The sequence below is a fragment of the Giraffa tippelskirchi genome, chromosome 1, assembly GCF_054371585.1.
Source record: "Giraffa tippelskirchi isolate mGirTip1 chromosome 1, T2T-mGirTip1v1.2.pri, whole genome shotgun sequence".
Classification (NCBI taxonomy): Eukaryota; Metazoa; Chordata; class Mammalia; order Artiodactyla; family Giraffidae; genus Giraffa; species Giraffa tippelskirchi.
The window spans coordinates 158656470-158674717 of NC_137275.1; the positions used below are offsets into that span (position 1 = coordinate 158656470).

General features: G+C 41.4%; 1 protein-coding gene across 8 annotated transcripts in view; it reads right to left on the reverse strand.

Moving 5' to 3' along the window:
* The window catches only part of RCL1 (RNA terminal phosphate cyclase like 1), a 230895-nt gene extending 216403 nt beyond the window's left edge, over positions 1–14492 (reverse strand). For all 8 annotated transcript variants that reach the window (XR_014057021.1, XM_081501657.1, XM_081501627.1 and 5 more), the window contains exon 1: positions 14221–14492. Coding sequence is in view for 7 of the 8 variants with exons in the window: in XM_081501657.1 (XP_081357783.1) it covers positions 14221–14356 (136 nt within the window). In the remaining variant the exon portion in view is untranslated. The remainder of the gene's footprint in view (positions 1–14220) is intronic.
* Positions 14493–18248: the final 3756 nt, after the last annotated feature.

The following is an 18248-nucleotide window of genomic DNA, read 5'->3' on the forward strand; positions in this document are numbered from 1 at the left end:
AACTATGTTAATTCCAAATGTATCAGTAAATAGTAGAGAATAGTCTACCACAAATGTTCTTGATCTTTTATATTAATTACATTTTTTATTTTATTAATTCATACTTTCTTTCCTTTACAAATGAATGAGGTTATTGATTTGTATTTTTTAATGAATTAACGTGATTTTTTTCCTATTTTCCATTTTGTTTATCTCTTCTTTTGAAATTATTTTCATTTAGTTTTTGGCTTGTAATTTTGTTCCATTTCTAAAAATCTCAGTTCATTGTTCTGTTGCTTTTCTTCTTAATTACCAAAGTGTTTAGACTGGTAAATTTTTCTTTGGTAGGCTCCATATATTTTGATAAAATTGATATGTCGCTTTAATGTTCTTCTTCCAACAAAAAAAAGAGACGACTCTACAGATTGATATCACCAGATGGTCAATATTGAAATCACATTGATTACATTCTTGGTAGCCAAAGGTGGAGAATCTCCATACATTCAGCAAAAACAAGTCGAGAAACTGACTGTGGTTCATATCATGAAATCCTTATTGCAAAATTCAAACTTAAATTGAAGAAATAGGGAAAACCACTAGACCATTCAGGTATGACATAAGTCAGATCCCTTACAATTATACAGTGGAAGTGACAAATAGATTCAAGGGATTAGATATGATAGATAGAGTGCCTGAAGAACTATGGATGGAGGTTCATGACATTGTGCAGGAGGTGGTGATCAAAACCACCCTCAAGAAGAAGAAATACAAAAAGGCAAAATGGTTGTCTGAGGAGGCCTTCCAAATAGCTGAGAAAAGAAGGGAAGCAAAAAGCAAAGGAGGAAAGGAAAGATATATCTATCTGAATGCAGAGTTCTAAAAAATAGCAAGGAGAGATAAGAAAACCTTCCTAAGTGATCAGTGCAAAGAAATAGAGGAAAACAATAGAATGGGAAAGAATAGAGATCTCTTCAAGAAAATTAGAGATACCAAGGGAACTTTACATGCAAAGATGGGCACAGTAAAGCACAGAAATGGTATGGAACTAACAGAAGCAGAGGATATATTAAGAAGAGGTGGTAAGAATACATAAAGGAACTATATAAAAAAGATTTTCATGACCCAGATAATCATGATGGTGTGATCATTCACCTAGAGCCAGACATCCTGGAAAGCAAAGTCAAGTGGGCCTTAGGAAGCATCACTACGAACAAAGCTAGTGGAGGTGATGAAATTCCAGCTGAGCTACTTCAAGTACTAAAAGATGATGCAGTGAAAGTGCTGCACTCAATATGCCAGCAAATTTGGAAAACTCAGCAGTGGCCACAGGACTGGAAAAGGTCAGTTTTCATTTCAATCCCAAAGAAAGGCAATGCCAAAGAATGCTCAAACTACCACACAATTGCACTCATCTCACATGCCAGCAAAGTAATGCTCAAAATTCTCCAAGCCAGGCTTCAACAGTACATGAACCGTGAACTTCTAGGTGTACAAGCTGGATTTATAAAAGGCAGGGGAACCAGATATCAAATTGCCAACATCCACTGGATCATCGAAAAAGCAAGAGAGTTCCAGAAAAACATCTACTTTTGCTTTATTGACTATGCCAAAGCCTTTGACTGTGTGGATCACAACTAACTGTGGAAAATTTTTAAAGAGATGGGAATATCAGACCACCTGACCTGCCTCCTGAGAAATCTGTATGCAAGTCAAGAAGCAGCAGTTAGAACTGGACATGGAACAACAGACTGGTTCGAAATTGGGAAACGAGTATGGCAAGGCTGTATATTGTCACCCTGTTTATTTAACTTATATGCAGAGTACATCATGTGAAATGCCAGACTGGATGAAGCACAAGCTGGAATCAAGACTGCCGGGAGAAATATCAGTAACCTCAGATATGCAGATGACACCACCCTTTTGGCAGGAAGCGAAGAACTAAAGAGCCTCTTGATGAAAGTGAAAGAGGAGAGTGAAAAAGTTGGCTTAAAACTCAACATTCAAGAACAAAGATCATAGCATCTAGTCCCATCATTTGATGGCAAATAGATGGGGAAACAATGGAAACAGTGACAAACTTTATCTTGGGGGGCTCCAAAATCACTGCAGATGGTGACTGCAGCCATGAAAGGAAAAGATGCTCACTCCTTGCAAGTAACGCTATGACCAACCTAGACAGCATATTAAAAAGCAGAGACATTACTTTGCCAACAAAGGCCGGTCTAGTCAACTACTAGTTTTTCCAGTAGTCATGTATGATTGTGAGAGTTGGACTACAAAGAAAGCTGAGCACCGAAGAACTGATGCTTTTGAACTGTGGTGCTCTATTTAAAACAACCAACACTGAAGATTATTTTTTTTTGCCTCCTACCTTCAAATTTTCTGAGATATTTTATCTTGCTTATATAAAAACCTTGAAGAAATGAAATCAACAAAGGACAGCTTATTTCTCTGATTTATGCTGTTTTTAGCACCTTCAAGTATTCTATTTATATCCAACCTCCTCAGTTTTAGTCTTTTTCTTCAAACATCTTGAGAGGAGGTGACCTTTCTCTGACACGACTGAGCACTGAACTGAACTGACCCTTCGCTAACCCTAATGCACTGGACTATTTCCTCCACCTTAGAAAATTACTCAAGGCAGAGCAGGACAACACTGCATAATACTAAAAGGGTCGATCCACCAAGAAGACAGAGCAAACCTACATGCACCAAACAACAAAGCTGCAAAATATATGAAGCTAAACTGTTCTAACTGACAGAAGAAAGAACTCAGCAATTTCACCAACCAATAGGATCTAGTCACCATCTACATATCACCCAACTCACAGAACAGAATATACATTCTTTCCAAGAGCACACTGAACACATGCCAAGATAATCGTATCTTGGGCCTTTAAGAAATCTCAACAAATTTAAAGTAACTGAAATATACAGGGCATGTTCCCTAAACATAATGGAATCAAACTTATATCAATAACAAAATGATAACCGGAAAATACTCAACACTTGGAAGTTAAACAACACACTTGTAAATAATCCATGGATCAAAGAGGTGGTCTTAAAGGCAAGAAAAAACATACTGAAGTAAATGAAAATTAAAATATGACACATTGAAAACTCATGGGACTCAGATAAAGCTGTGTTGAGAGGGAAGTTTATTGTACTAAATGCCTATATTATAAAAGAGAAAAGATTTCCAATAATCTGTCTCACCTCAATTTAGAAAAAGAACAAAATAAATCCAAAGCAAATGAAGGAAATAATAAAAATAGCAGAGGCAGATGAAATTGAAAACAAGAAAAATGGGGGGAAAAAATCAGTGAAACAGCTGGTTCTTTAAGAAATAACCAAAATTAGAAATGAAAATGGAGAGATCACAACAGACTACACAGAAATACAAAGGATCATAAGACTACTACCAACAGCTATATGCCAATAAAATGGACAACTTGGAAGAAATGGACAAATTCTTAGAAAAGTATAACTTTCCAATACTGAATCAGGAAGAAATAGAAGATCTTAACAGACCCATCACAAGCATGGAAATCGAAACTGTAATCAGAAATCTTCCAGCAAACAAAAGCCCAGAACCAGACGGCTTCACAGCTGAATTCTACCAAAAATTTAGAGAAGAGCTAACACCTATCCTACTCAAACTCTTCCAGAAAATTGCAGAAGATGGTAAACTTCCAAACTCATTCTATGAGGCCACCATCACCCTAATTCAAAAACCAGACAAAGATGCCACAAAAAAAGAAAACTACAGGCCAATATCACTGATGAACATAGATGCAAAAGTCCTTAATAAAATTCTAGCAAACAGAATCCAACATCGTATTAAAAAGATCATACATCATGACCAAGTGGGCTTTATCCCAGGAATGCAAGGTTTCTTTAACATCCGCAAATCAATCAATGTAATACACCACATTAACAAATTGAAAGATAAAAACCATATGATTATCTCAATAGATGCAGAAAAAGCCTTTGACAAAATTCAACATCCATTTATGATAAAAACCCTCCAGAAAGCAGGAATAGAAGGAACATACCTCAACATAATAAAAGCTATATATGACAAACCCACAGCAAACATTATCCTCAATGGTGAAAAATTGAAAGCATTTCCCCTGAAGTCAGGAACAAGGCAAGGATGCCCACTTTCACCACTACTATTCAACATAGTTCTGGAAGTTTTGCCCACAGCAATCAGAGCTGAAAAAGAAATAAAAGGAATACAGATAGGAAAAGAAGAAGTAAAACTCTCACTGTTTGCAGATGACATGATCCTCTACATAGAAAACCCTAAAGACTCTACTACAAAATTACTAGAGTTGATCAATGAATATAGTAAAGTTGCAGAATATAAAATTAACACACAGAAATCCCTTGCATTCCTATACACCAATAATGAGAAAACAGAAAGAGAAATTAAGGAAACAATACCATTCACCATTGCAACAAAAAGAATAAAATACTTAGGAATATATCTACCTAAAGAAACAAAAGACTTATATATAGAAAACTATAAAACACTGATGAAAGAAATCAAAGAGGACACAAACAGATGGAGAAATATACCGTGTTCACGAATTGGAAGAATTAATATAGTGAAACTGAGTATACTACCCAAAGCAATCTATAGATTCAATGCAATCCTTATCAAGCTACCAACGGTATTTTACACAGAACTAGAACAAACCATTTCACAATTTGTATGGAAATATAAGAAACCTCGAATAGCCAAAGCAATCTTGAGAAAGAAGGATGGAACTGGAGGAATCAACCTGCCTAACTTCAGGCTCTACTACAAAGCCACAGTCATCAAGACAGTATGGTACTGGCACAAAGATAGAAATATAGATCAATGGAACAAAATAGAAAGCCCAGAGACAAACCCACACACCTATGGACACCTTATCTTTGACAAAGGAGGCAAGAATATACAATGGAGAAAAGACAATCTCTTTAACAAGTGGTGCTGGGAAAACTGGTCAACCACTTGTAAAAGAATGAAACTAGAACACTTTCTAACACCGTACACAAAAATAAACTCAAAATGGATTAAAGATCTAAACGTAAGACCAGAAACTATAAAACTCCTAGAGGAAAACAAAGGCGAAACACTCTCCGACATAAATCACAGCAGGATCCTCCATGACCCACCTCCCAGAATATTGGAAATAAAAACAAAAATAAACAAATGGGACCTAATTAAAATTAAAAGCTTTTGCACAACAAAGGAAACTATAAGCAAGGTGAAAACACAGCCTTCAGAATGGGAGAAAATAATAGCAACGAAGCAACAGACAAACAATTAATCTCAAAAATATACAAGCAACTCCTGAAGCTGAATTCCAGAAAAATAAACGACCCAATCAAAAAATGGGCCAAAGAACTAAACAGACATTTCTCCAAAGAAGACATACAGATGGCTAACAAACACATGAAAAGATGCTCAACATCACTCATTATTAGAGAAATGCAAATCAAAACCACAATGAGGTACCATTTCACACCAGTCAGAATGGCTGCTATCCAAAAGTCTACAAGCAATAAATGCTGGAGAGGGTGTGGAGAAAAGGGAACCCTCTTACACTGTTGATGGGAATGCAAACTAGTACAGCCACTATGGACAACAGTGTGGAGATTCCTTAAAAAACTGGGAATAGAACTGCCCTATGACCCAGCAATCCCTCTGCTGGGCATACACACCGAGGAAACCAGAATTGAAAGAGACGCGTGTACCCCAATGTTCATCGCAGCACTGTTTACAGTAGTCAGGACATGGAAGCAACCAAGATGTCCATCAGCAGACGAATGGATAAGGAAGCTGTGGTACATATACACAATGGAATATTACTCAGCCATTAAAAAAAATACATTAGAATCAGTTCTATTGAGATGGATGAAACTGGAGCCCATTATACAGAGTGAAGTAAGCCAGAAAGAAAAACAACAATACAGTATACTAATGCATATATATGGAATTTGAAAGATGGTAACAATAACCCTATATGCAAGACAGAATAAGAGACACAGATGCATAGAACAGTCTTATGGACTCTGAGGGAGAAGGTGAGGGTGGGACATTCTGGGACAATAGCATTGAAACATGTATATTATCATATGTGAAATGGAACATCATTCCATGTTCGATGCATGGGGCAAATGCTCAGGGCTGGGGCGGTGGGATGACCCAGAGGGATGGGGAGGGAAGTGGGAGGGGGGTTCGGGATAGGGAACACATGTGGACCCATGGCTGATTCGTGTCAATGTATGGCAAAAACTACTACAATATTGTAAAGTGACTGGCCCCCAACTAAAATAAATAAATTTATTAAAAAAAAAATCAGATATCATTTACAACTGCTCAAAAAGGTGAGACATTTAGGTGTAAATTAACAAAATATGTACAGGACTTAAATGCAGGTGTAAATTAACAAAACATGTACAGGACTTAAATGCTAAAAACTACAGAATGTTGATGAAAGAAAACAAAGATCTAAATAAATGGAAAGATACATTATGTCTATGGATTAGGAGACTCAATACAGTAAAGATGATAACTCTCCCTAAATTATCATATAGGTTTAACACAGTTCTCGTCAAAATCCTAATAAAATTTTTTTATCAAGACAAAATTATTCTAAACTTTATATGAAAAGGCAAAGGAACTAGAATAGCTAAAACACTCATGAAAATTAAGACTAAAGTTGAACAGATCAACCCACCCAAATATTATATACATAACAATGCCAGAAAAACATATACTTTTGCTTTATTAACTACGCCAAAGGCTCTGACTATGTGGATTACAACAAACTGTGGAAAACTCTTAAAAGATGGGAATTCCAGACCACCTTACCTGCCTCCTGAGAAATCTGTAGGCAGGTTAAGAAGCAACAGTTGGAACTGGACATGGAATAACAGACTGGTTCCAAATTGGGAAAGGAATACATCAAGGCTGTACATTGTCACCCTGCTATTTAACTTAAATACAGAGTACACCATGCACAATGCAGAGCTGGATGAATCACAAGCTGGAATCAAGATTTTCAGGAGAAATATCTATAACCTCAGATAGGAAGATGACACCACTTTAATGGCCGAAAGCGAAGAAGAACTAAAGAGCCTCTTGACAAAGATGAAAGAGGAGTGTAAAAAAGCTCACTTAATACTCAACATTCAAAAAACAAAGATCATGGCATCTAGTCCCATCACTTCATGACAAATAGATGGGAAAAGTGGAAATGGTGACAGATATTATTTTCTTGGGATCCAAAATCATTGTGGATGGTGACTGCAGCCATGAAAATAAAAGGCGCTTGTTCCCTGGAAGAAAAGCTATGTCAAACCTAGACAGTGTATTAAAAAGCAGAGACATTACCTTGCTGACAGAGGTCTGTATAGTCAAAGCTATGGTTTTTCCAGTAGTCATGTATGGATATAAGAGAGTGGCCGTAAAGAAGACAGCTCAGAAGAATGGATGCTTTCAGATTATGGTGCTGGCGAAGACTCGTGAGGGTCCCTTGGACTTCAAGAAAATCAAACCAGTCAATTCTAAAGGAAATCAACCCTGAATATTCACTGGAAGGACTGATGCTGAAACTGAAGCTCCACTACTTTGGCCACCTGATGCAAAGAGCCAACTCATTGCAAAAGACCCTGATGCTGGGAAAGACTGAGGGCAGAAGGAGAAGGAAGCAACAGAGGATGAGATGGTTGGATGGCATCATTGACTCAATGGACATGAATTTGAGCAAACTTCAGGAGATAGTGAAGGACAGGGAAGCCTGGTGTGCTGCAGTCCATGGGGTCACAAGGAGTCAGACACGACTGAGGGACTAAACAACAAAAATCATGAGTGTGGTACTGACAAAGGGACAGACATAAAGGTCAGTGGAACAGAACAGAGAACCCAGAAAGAGACCCACACAAATGTGCCCAATTTTTTTTTTAACAAAGTGATTTGTTAAAAAGTGATTAAATGGAAGATAACCACTTGTACAAATGGTGCTAGAGCCATTGGACATTCATAAGCAAAAAAATGAACACTGACCTAAGTTTTAAACCTCATACAAAAATTAACTTAAATATAAAATGTAAAACTATAAAACTTACAGGAAAAAAAAAAGAAAATCTTCAGGTCTAGGGCTAGGCAAACAGTTCTTAAACTTTTCACCAAAGGTACATGCAATAAAAGAAAAATTTGATAAATTCTATTTCATTAAAACTTTCCCTCTGCAAAAGACCATGTTATAGTATAAAAAGGCAAGCGGTAAGAGTGAGACAAAATACTAGGAACCACATATTTGACAAAGGACTAGCATATATAAACAGCTATCAAAACTTAACAGAAAAAAAACAAATCCTACTAGAAAATGGCAAAAGACATGAAATGTTGTTCAATATCATTAGCCATTAGGAATGTGCAAATTAAACTACAAGACAGCACTACACATTATCAGAATGGCTACAGTTAAAAATAGTGACAACACCAAATGCTGGCAAGAATGTAGAGAAACTAAATCATTCCTTCACTACTGGTAGGAATACGAAATCTATGCTTATCATTAGTATAGTGGTCAGGCCTCCCCCGATTCCAGTTATCTATCAACAACTTTGAGTTCCAGACCATACTGAAATAAAGTATAGGTACATCCTGTGGTATAGTAAGAAACATAGTTAATCTTTGTTCCCAGCACAGAGCTCCTAAAAAAAAAAAAAAAAAAAAACCTTTGAAGTTCCAGAGTAACAGGGGTCTACTTTAAACGCTATTTATACAGAGTCCCTTTTGAGCACACCTGAGTTTATGCTCCTGAGGTGACTTAGGGTGGAGCCCCTAGGCAGCCTCAGGATGGGGCTGGTCACTAGAAAAATCAAAAGATTAGACGGTTAGAACTTTCAATCCTACTGACTTCTACAGGGGTGGCACGGTGTGGAGGTGGGCCTGGAGATCAAGCCCTGTAAAAATTCTTGAACAAGGAGAGAACTTCAGGTTAGTTTAAAACAAAACAAAAAAAATCCACATTCTGGGAGAATAACAAACCCCCACCATTCCACAAGGATGGAAGCCCCTACCTTCAGGACTCTTCTGGACCTACCCTATGTATCTCTTCATCTGACTACTCATCTTTATCTTTTGTATCCTTTATTATAAACTGGTAAATGCAAATAAATATTTCCCTAAGCTTCATGAGACATAATTTTAGCAAATTATTAGACCTCAGGAGGGGGTTTGGGAACCCCCGAATTATAACTGGTTGCTACTAAGTATAAAATGGTCAGGGCTCGTGACTGGGATTTGAGATTAAGTCCTTAACCTGTGGGATTTGATGCTATCACCACAGAGGTAGTTCACAATTGAGTTAAATTTGTAGGACACCCAGTGAATGTCCACTGAGAACTGGACAACTGCCTGGTGTGGAAAGGAAACCCCACACATCTGGTGTCAGAAGTATTGAGAGCAGAGAAGAAAAATAATTTGCCCTTACAATCCTCCTTTTACAAAATCCAATTAATGAATACCCAGACTTATCCCCAAAACAATGTTATCAGTTTGCCAAAAGATATTTTACTTTAAGGACCTCCATGTGGCATGTTTCCTCAGCACATTTTAAAGGATTCTTTTTATTAAAATCTCACTTACCCCTCCTTTTTCAGAAACTCATCTGGTTAAGCCACCTGCAGCACTCCCCGAGGACCAAATAACTTCTCCAGATTCACAGCAAAGCGTAAACATGTGACCTACTCAGAGACATGGGTAGCAGCAATCCCATGTCCTAAGTGCTAAATCAGGGCTCTTACCCAAGTCCATCATTTCTGTATTCTCACTTTTAAAAAATCATCATTCTTGTGAATTCTTTCCATATGGACCTCACCTTTACCCAGAAAATGTTAATTCAACTGAACCCTGCAGGATACAGCCCTCGTGAAATCCAGAAACAGAAGCACTCTGGACAGCTGCTTTATAATCTGAGGAACACTCAAGTCCACCAAGCAGTCAGATGGGAGAACAGGCTTTGCCGACTGGGGCTGGCTGCCGTCTGCTTCTGGCTGTTACTGACTGGATATTGAACTTCACCAGCTATCTTACTTAACAATGTCTTGCCTTTTTTACCTTTAGTAAAACAGCAACAGAAGAATATTTACTTCATCCTCACTGATGGAAAGAATCTAATGAGGCAATATAATCGTTCATGTGCCTCAAAAGTGAAGTAAATATTACACATCATGGCTGCATAATTAATAAAAACTATTCCAGGATCTTCTTTCTTTGGGATTCAAATTCTTCTCATTGTTTACAATTCCTCGTTCAGAGGAGACAAATAATCTCTTTAAAAGATTAACAAATCTAGCTGAAATCACAATTTGACTTGTGTCTCATCCCCTTCTGAATCTTTTTGCAGTTTTCTTGGTACCTCATGCTGCTATTCCCAGTCATTACGGATATGAAGAAAAGAAAAAGCTTAACAATTAAATTCAGTTGTTGCTGTTGTTTAGTCACTAAGTGTGTCCGATTCTTTTGGGACCCCACAAACTGTAGCCAGCCAAGCTTCTCTGTCCATGGAATTTCCCAGGCAAGAACACTAGAGTGGGTTGCCATTCCCTTCTCCAGATCTTCCTTACTCAGGGATTGAACCCACATCTCCTGCATTGGCAGGTGGATTCTTTACCACTGAGCCACCTGGAAAGCCCAATTAAGTCTGGTAGAGCAGGGTTTTCCAACATCAGCACTGATATTTTACACAGAATAGTTCTTTGTGTGGGGAGCTGTCCAGTGCACGGTAGGATGTTTAGGAGCATCCCTGGGCTCCACCCACTAGGTGCCAGGAGCAGCCTTTCAGTTGTGACAACCAAAAATGTCTCCAAACACTGCCAAATATCCCCAGGGAGCAAAACTGCTCCTGCCTAAGAACCACTACATTATACATATAACACACAAATATTTGGAAGCCATCACCTAAAAGGAAACTTTTAGACTGAAAAGAAAACAGAGAAGGTACAATTAAATATTTGAAAAATTTCCACATAGAAGCAGGAACAGATTTTGAATGCCAGACAATGGAACTATACCAGTGAACAGAAGTTAAAAAAAATAAAACCAGCTAATATTTACTCTTTCTACACACCAGGCTCTGCTGAGTGCACTTTCAAGCACTATTTCATTTAATTCTCACAAGACCCTCTGAAGTTGTAGTAATGGCCTCACTTTACAGATGAAAAAAACTGAGGCTCAGGAGCTCCAATAGCTAATAGCAAAAGCAGAACCCTATTTCAAACAGAGATCTAACTGAGCCCAAGCTCTCAACTCCCAACCTACTATGACCAGGACAAATGAAGAGTGTATCCATCATCTTTGTGTGCTCAGTCATGTCCGACTCTTTGCAACCCCATGTATTGTAGTCTGCCACGCTTCTCTGTTCATGTAATTTTCTAGGCAAGGATACTAGAGTGGGTTGTCATTTCCTACTCCAGGGAATCATCCCAACCCGGGGAGAGAACCCACATCTCTTCTGTCTCTTACATTGGCAGGCAGATTCTTTACCACTGTGCCACCTCGGAGGGTATAAACCTCCACGAAATAAAGAAAATGAAGAACTTTTGGACTTAAAAGCTGTTTCTTTCACCAACGATTCCCGAAGCCACCATCTCGGTCCTATCCGGTCAGATCAGAAGATCCAGAGTGTCTTCCATCATAACCTCTGGGCAAGCCTTTGCTGTAACCCTGCGGAGCCCCATTACAACTTCCTACCTCAAGTTACTCAGGATACTTAGCCTCTCAACTCTTCCTCAGAAAGCTCCTTGAGAGCGGAGCAATGAGCTTCTCATGTTTACACCTCCACAAAGCTGTGCTCAACCTGGGGCTCAATGAACCTTTTATGAATGACTAGTCCAGAGATGCCACCTCCAACCTTCAAAGCTCCCACCAGAGGAGATATTTAAGCAACCACTTTCTGGAGACACAATTCTTGCACTTGAACTGAAAATTTTATTGGAGATGCTGAGTTTTTTCTAACTCTCAGAATCTAAGTCAGGAAGAGTCAGAAAGGGATAGATGACAGATAAGACATTCGCTGGCTACATCTCCACTGAAGCTACTACAGACTCATTTGACTATGATCACATCATCTGTCAAGGGCTACATGTATTTATATGTGTGTATGTATATACACTTACATATATGTACGTATGACATATATATGTCTATGAATGCCTGTATATACATATATCTTAGTTCTCTCCTTAGAAATTAAGTACATGTCTACAGAATTTCTGAGGCCTTGAATCCAGCCAAGAAGGTCTAAATTAAGGGTCTTTTTTTACCCCCTAGTATATTAATAAGATAAGGCAAATAAAGCTATACAGAGTGCTCCTCATATAATACCAGCACTTCTGCTAACCAGTACTACCGTCCCCAGGTACCAGAGTCTGGTATCTTTTCAGAAAAATGCCAAGTGCCCAAGTTCCATTCATGTGTGTGGCAGTGAAGAGATATTCACAAACAGTGCAGGAGGGAGAAAGGGAAACATCACTAAATTATATCTCATGGGCACGATATTTCCATTAGAAATCCCAGGTCTACAGGCTAAAGTATGAATGTATGCTCAGTCACTCAGTCTTGTCTGACTCTTTGTGACCCTATGGACTGTACCCCACCTGGCTCCTCTGTCCGTGGGATTCTCCAGGCAAGAATACTGGAGTCGGTTGCCATTTTCTCCTCCAGAGAATCTTCCCCACCCAAGGATTGAACCCAGGTCTCCTGAATTGGCAGGCAGATTCTTTACCACTGAGCCACCTGGGAAGCTCAAGTACCTCTATTTAAAAATGCTATCCCCAGTGTTCCTAGAACCCTGTCTTCATACCACATCCAGATAGCTATGAGTTCTCTAGGCTAATATAGGGGGCTAATGGGAGAGTTGACAGGGAATGCCAGAGTAGAGCAATCAAGCAATTGCTTCACCCAGGGGTCAGACTCAAAATTAAGGTAAGAAATGTTGAGAGGAAGAGCACCTGGCAAAAACCATGCTAGCGGTCCCTCAACTTCTTCAGGACAGTGAGGGGACAATAATCATGTACCAACGGGAGCCTTTCTCCCTGTCACCAGGTTCCTCTCCATGGTACAGGGGTTTATCTGGTTCTTTCCTTACGAACCTTCTATCTCCATCTATGACATGGCATTTCCCCTTACGTGCAACCAATCACCCTTCAAGAGAGGCAGAAACATCCAGAAAATGCATTCAGACAGATGACGAAATGGGCTAGCCACCGAGTATAGGAGCCAGCGCAAAATTAAACACACCAACAGGGCCCAGAAATCTCCCAGGACCAACCACAAACCCTCTTCTCCTTCAATATGCAGAGGTTTTCTTTTTTTCTTGAAGTAATTTTCCCAATTCGGAATAACCAGACAGAAGCTTTTAAATATACGAGTCTTATTCTAGGGGACCCGTTGAAATTTGGACACAGTTAACCTGATATGGGTTTAAATGGGGCCTTATTTTTCACCTATTCAGCTTTGTAGGGCAAAAAGAGAGCTCTGAAGCCTATAGTTTAGCACTTGTCACCAACCCTTTACTAAAGTCAAGGCAATTAGGCCCATGACGGTTAAAAATTTATCTCAAAGCTTCTGTCCTGCACAAACCAATCACAGTCACGGCTGAAAACAAACACAGAATTTTTAAAAATTCTTTAATCCACACGCAAGGAGATGTGTGAGGGCAGCCAAGAAATCATGGCGACGGGGACAGCCGGTGGCGACCAAGGGGACATCTGCTTCTGAGACCTGTTTTGGGACAGGGGAGAAAACCAACCAGTGGTACTTCGCTCTCTTCACATCTCTCTCCGTCTTTACATCTGCACACTCACCACATTTCGGTCCAACAAACTGTTTCTCTCTTTTGAGAGGTTTATAGCGGGAGCAAGAGGGACTCAAGACAAACGAGGGGGCGATGCCTGGGATATGTTGCAACACGTAATGCTGGAAAACGTGTAGCTGTTTACTACCAGCGCCTGGGAGACGCGGAGCGCCGCGCGCACCAGAGCTCAGTCCTCGGGGCGCGACCCGCCTCCCCACAACCTCAGGCGCGTTCTGGTGTGGGGGAGACGCGCTGCGAGCCCTCCCCCACGCGCCCACGGAACCCGGAGGCTCCCCGCGTGCCGGCCCCCAGGGCAAGAGCGCGGTCTCCCCTCGGGCCCTGCGCCCACCCTGCGAGCTGCGCGCCCCGGAGTTACCTCGGAGGCCGGGGTTGTCGTCTCTGGCCCGAATCTTTCGGATTTTGACGGGGCGCCCACTCAGAGTGGACAGGACCAGACGCTGGCGCAAGAAGTTGCAGCCTGAGTAGCTGAGGGAGTGCGCCTGGGTCGCCATGTGCACGCCCTCCGCAAAGGCGCGGGCAGCAGGGACGAGGCGACTTCGGATGGGCGAAGGGGTCGCGCGCTACTGGCAGTAGCGGCGACAGCGGCAGGGGCGGCCTGGGTTCCCTCCCGCAGCCCCCGGCGCGTCCACGTGGTTTGGAACAGGAAGAGAGAGAGACGAGACACCGGGTCAGAGGGGAGTGAGGCGGAGCCGGTGACCGCCTCTCCACCTACCCGCCCGGCTGGAGGCGGTCCCCCGCACCGGGCCACGCCGCTATTGGCCGGCGGAGAATCAGGGCGGTGCCCGTGCCGCCCCACTATAGGCCTTCACTGCGGCTGGGCGGTGCCCAGGCCGCCCTACCATTGGCCTGCGCTGGAGTTGGGCGGTGCCCGGGCCCCGGCAACAGCTCCCGGCTGGAGGAGCTTTGGGGCGGAGGGTGGATTGCGGAGAGGCCTGGGAGCGGACGCTCTGGAGCACACTCTCCCTGCCACTTTCTTCGGGGTCTTTCCCCTGTAAGGGTAAGGGGAGTGGACAGCATGCCCGGTACTTAGGCTCACCACTAACGGCAATCTCGGGGATGTGGATGGTATAATCTCCCCCCGCTTTTCCTTAATAGAAAAAAGAAAACAGGATTGGCGCGCTTTACCCTGTTGCAGACACAGTGCTGAGCACGCAGCCAGTTTTATCCCCTCGCTCCCCTCTGTGACCCTGCGAGGTAGTGTCATTCCTTTCCTACACTTGGGGAGGACACCACCAACACTGCGAGACTGGCAGAGGCACCATGCCCAGGAACCAAGGTTTTCAGATACCAGGCCATTGTTTACTAGACACGAAGCTTTGCCACTTTCACCTCAGTGGCTTCCTTTACTGTCGCTGTGTTTCATGCCAACTCAGGTCCTCCCGCCTCTCACGCCTCAAAATGGGTAGCTGTAATACCTTAGACATACACACAGCTTTTCCCTCTTTCCTGTCATCTTCTAATCTTGCACACCAAAATCTTTGCAAAGATTGGATTATGTCACTCCTCTATTCAAAAATCTTCAAAGATAACACAGTTAACTATAAAATGACTGCAGATTTGGGAGTTCAATACCATAATAGGGTTGGTTTGCAGCTATTCTCAGGAAATATTACCCGATTATGAGTTCCAGAACACATGGGGAAAGAGGGGCTTCTGGAAGGGGTCAGAGTTTGAATAAGATTAAAGAAAGTGGCTAGCCTTATGTGGGTTAAGAGTTATGAGGAACCACTGGAAGGTCGGAACTCCTATAGGCTATTAGAGGTTTTAAGTTCAGTCCCTCAGTCGAGTCCGACTCTTTGTGACTCCATGGACTACAGCACGCCAGGCTTCCCTGACTATCACCAAATTCCTGAGCTTTCTCAAACTCATGTCCATCGCATCAGTGATGCCATCCAACTGTCTCATCCTCTGTTGTCCCCTTCTCCTCCTGCCTTCAATCTTTCCCAGCATCAGAGTCTTTTCCAGTGAGTCAGTTCTTCGCATCAGGTGGCCAAAGTGTTGGAGTTTCAGCTTCAGCATCAGTCCTTCCAATGAATATTCAGAACTGATTTCCTCTAGGATTTACTTGTTTCATCTCCTTGCTGTCCAAGAGACTTCCCAGAGTCTTCTCCAACACCACAGTTCAAAAGCATCAATTCTTCAGCACTCAGCTTTCTTTATAGTCCAACTCTCACAACCATACTTGACTACTGGAAAAACCATAGCTTTGACTAGATGGACCTTTGTCACCAATGTCTCTGCTTTTTGATATGGTGTTTAGGTTTGTCATAGCTTTTCTTCCAAGGAGCAAATGTCTTTTAATGTCATGGCTGCAATCACCATCTACAGTGATTTTGGAGCCCAAGAAAATAAGCTCTCTCACTGTTTCCATTGTTTTCCCATCTATTGCCATGAAGTAATGGGACCGGATGCCATGATCTTAGTTTTTTGAATGTTGAGTTTAAGCCAGCTTTTTCACTTTCCTCTTTCACTTTCATCAAGAGGATCTTCCGTTCCTCTTCACTTTCTGCCATAAGGGTGGTGTCATCTGCGTATCTGGGGTTATTGATATTTCTCCCTGCAACCTTGATTCGAACTTGTGCTTTATCCAGCCCAGCGTTTCTCGTGATATACTCTGTATATAACTTAAATAAGCAGGGTGACAATATACAGCCTTGACGTACTACTTTCCCTGTCTGTTGTTCCATGTCCAGTTCTAACTGTTGCTTCTTGACAGCATACAGATTTCTCAGGAGGCAGGTAAGGGGGTCTGGTATTCCCATCTCTTGAAGAATTTTCCACAGTTTACTGTGATCTACTTCCCTGACAGAGCAGTTGGTAAAGAATCCACCTGTAATCCAGGAGACCCTGGTTCGATTCCTGGTTTGGGAACATCCGCTGGAGAAGGCATAGGCTACTCACTCCAGTATCCTTGGGCTTCCCTTTGGCTCAGCTGGTAAAGAATCTGCCTGCAATGCGGGAGACCTGGGTTCATTCCCTGTGTTGGGAAGATCCCCTGGAGGAAGGAAAGGCTACCCACTCCAGTATTCTGGCCTGGAGAATTCCATGGACACAGTCCATGGGATCACAAAGAGATGGACACAACTGAGTGACTTTCACTTCACTTCACACAATCAAAGGTTTTGGCATAATCAATAAAGCAGAAATGGATGTTTTTCTGGAATTCTCTTGCTTTCTCCATGACCGAATGAATCTTAGCAATTTGATCACTGGTTCCTCTGCCTTTTCTAAATCCAGCTTGAACATCTGGAAGTACACAGTTTACATACTGTTGAAGCCTGGATTGGAGAATTTTGAGCATTACTTTACTAGCATATGAGATGAGTCCAAATGTGCGGTAGTTTGAACATTCTTTGGCATTGCCCTTCTTTGGGGTTTAAATAAAAATTGACCTTTTCCAGGCCTATGGCCACTGCTGACTTTTCCAAATTTGCTGGCATATTGAGTGTAGCACTTTCAAAGCACCATCTTTTAGGATTTGAAATAGCTCAGCTGGAACTCCATCACCTCCGCTAGCTTTGTTCGTAATGATGCTTCCTAAGGCCCACTAGACTTTACATTCCAGGATGTCTGGCTCTAGGTAAGTGATCACACCATCGTGGTTATCTGGGTCATGAAGATAATTTTGTATAGTTCTTCTGTGTATTCTTGCCAGCATTTCTTAATATTTTCTGCTTCTGTTAGGTCCTTACAATTTCTGTCCTTTATTGTGTCCATCTTTGCATGAAATGTTCCCTTGGTATCTCTAATTTTCTTGAAGAGATCTCTAGTCTTTTCCATTCTATTGTTTTCCTCCTTTTCTTTGTGTTGATCACTGAAGAAGGCTTTCTTATCTCTTCTGCTATTCTTTGGAAATTTGCATTCAAATGAGTATATCTTTCCTTTTCTCCTTTGCCTTTAGCCTCTGTTCTTTTCTCAGCTATGTGTAAGTCTTCCTCAGACAACCATTTTGCCTTTTTGTATTTCTTTTTCTTGGGGACGGTCTTGCTCACTGACTCCTGTACAATGTCACGAACCTCCATCCATAGTTCTTCAGGCAATCTATCAGATCTAATACCTTGCATCTATTTGTCACTTCCACTGTATAATTGTAAGGGATTTGACTTAGGTCATACCTGAATGGTCTAGTGATTTTCCCTACATTCTTTAAGTCTGAATTTGGCAATAGGGGGCTTCCCTTGTGGCTCAGCTGGTAAAGAATCCACCTGCAATGTGGGAGACCTGGGTTTGATCCCTGGGTTAGGAAGATCCCCTGGAGAAAGAAAGGTTACCCTACCCATTCCAGTATTCTGGCCTGGAGAATTCCATGGAATGTATAGTCAATGGGCTCATAAAGAGTCAGACACAACTGAGCGACTTTCACTTTCACTTTTCATTTGGCAA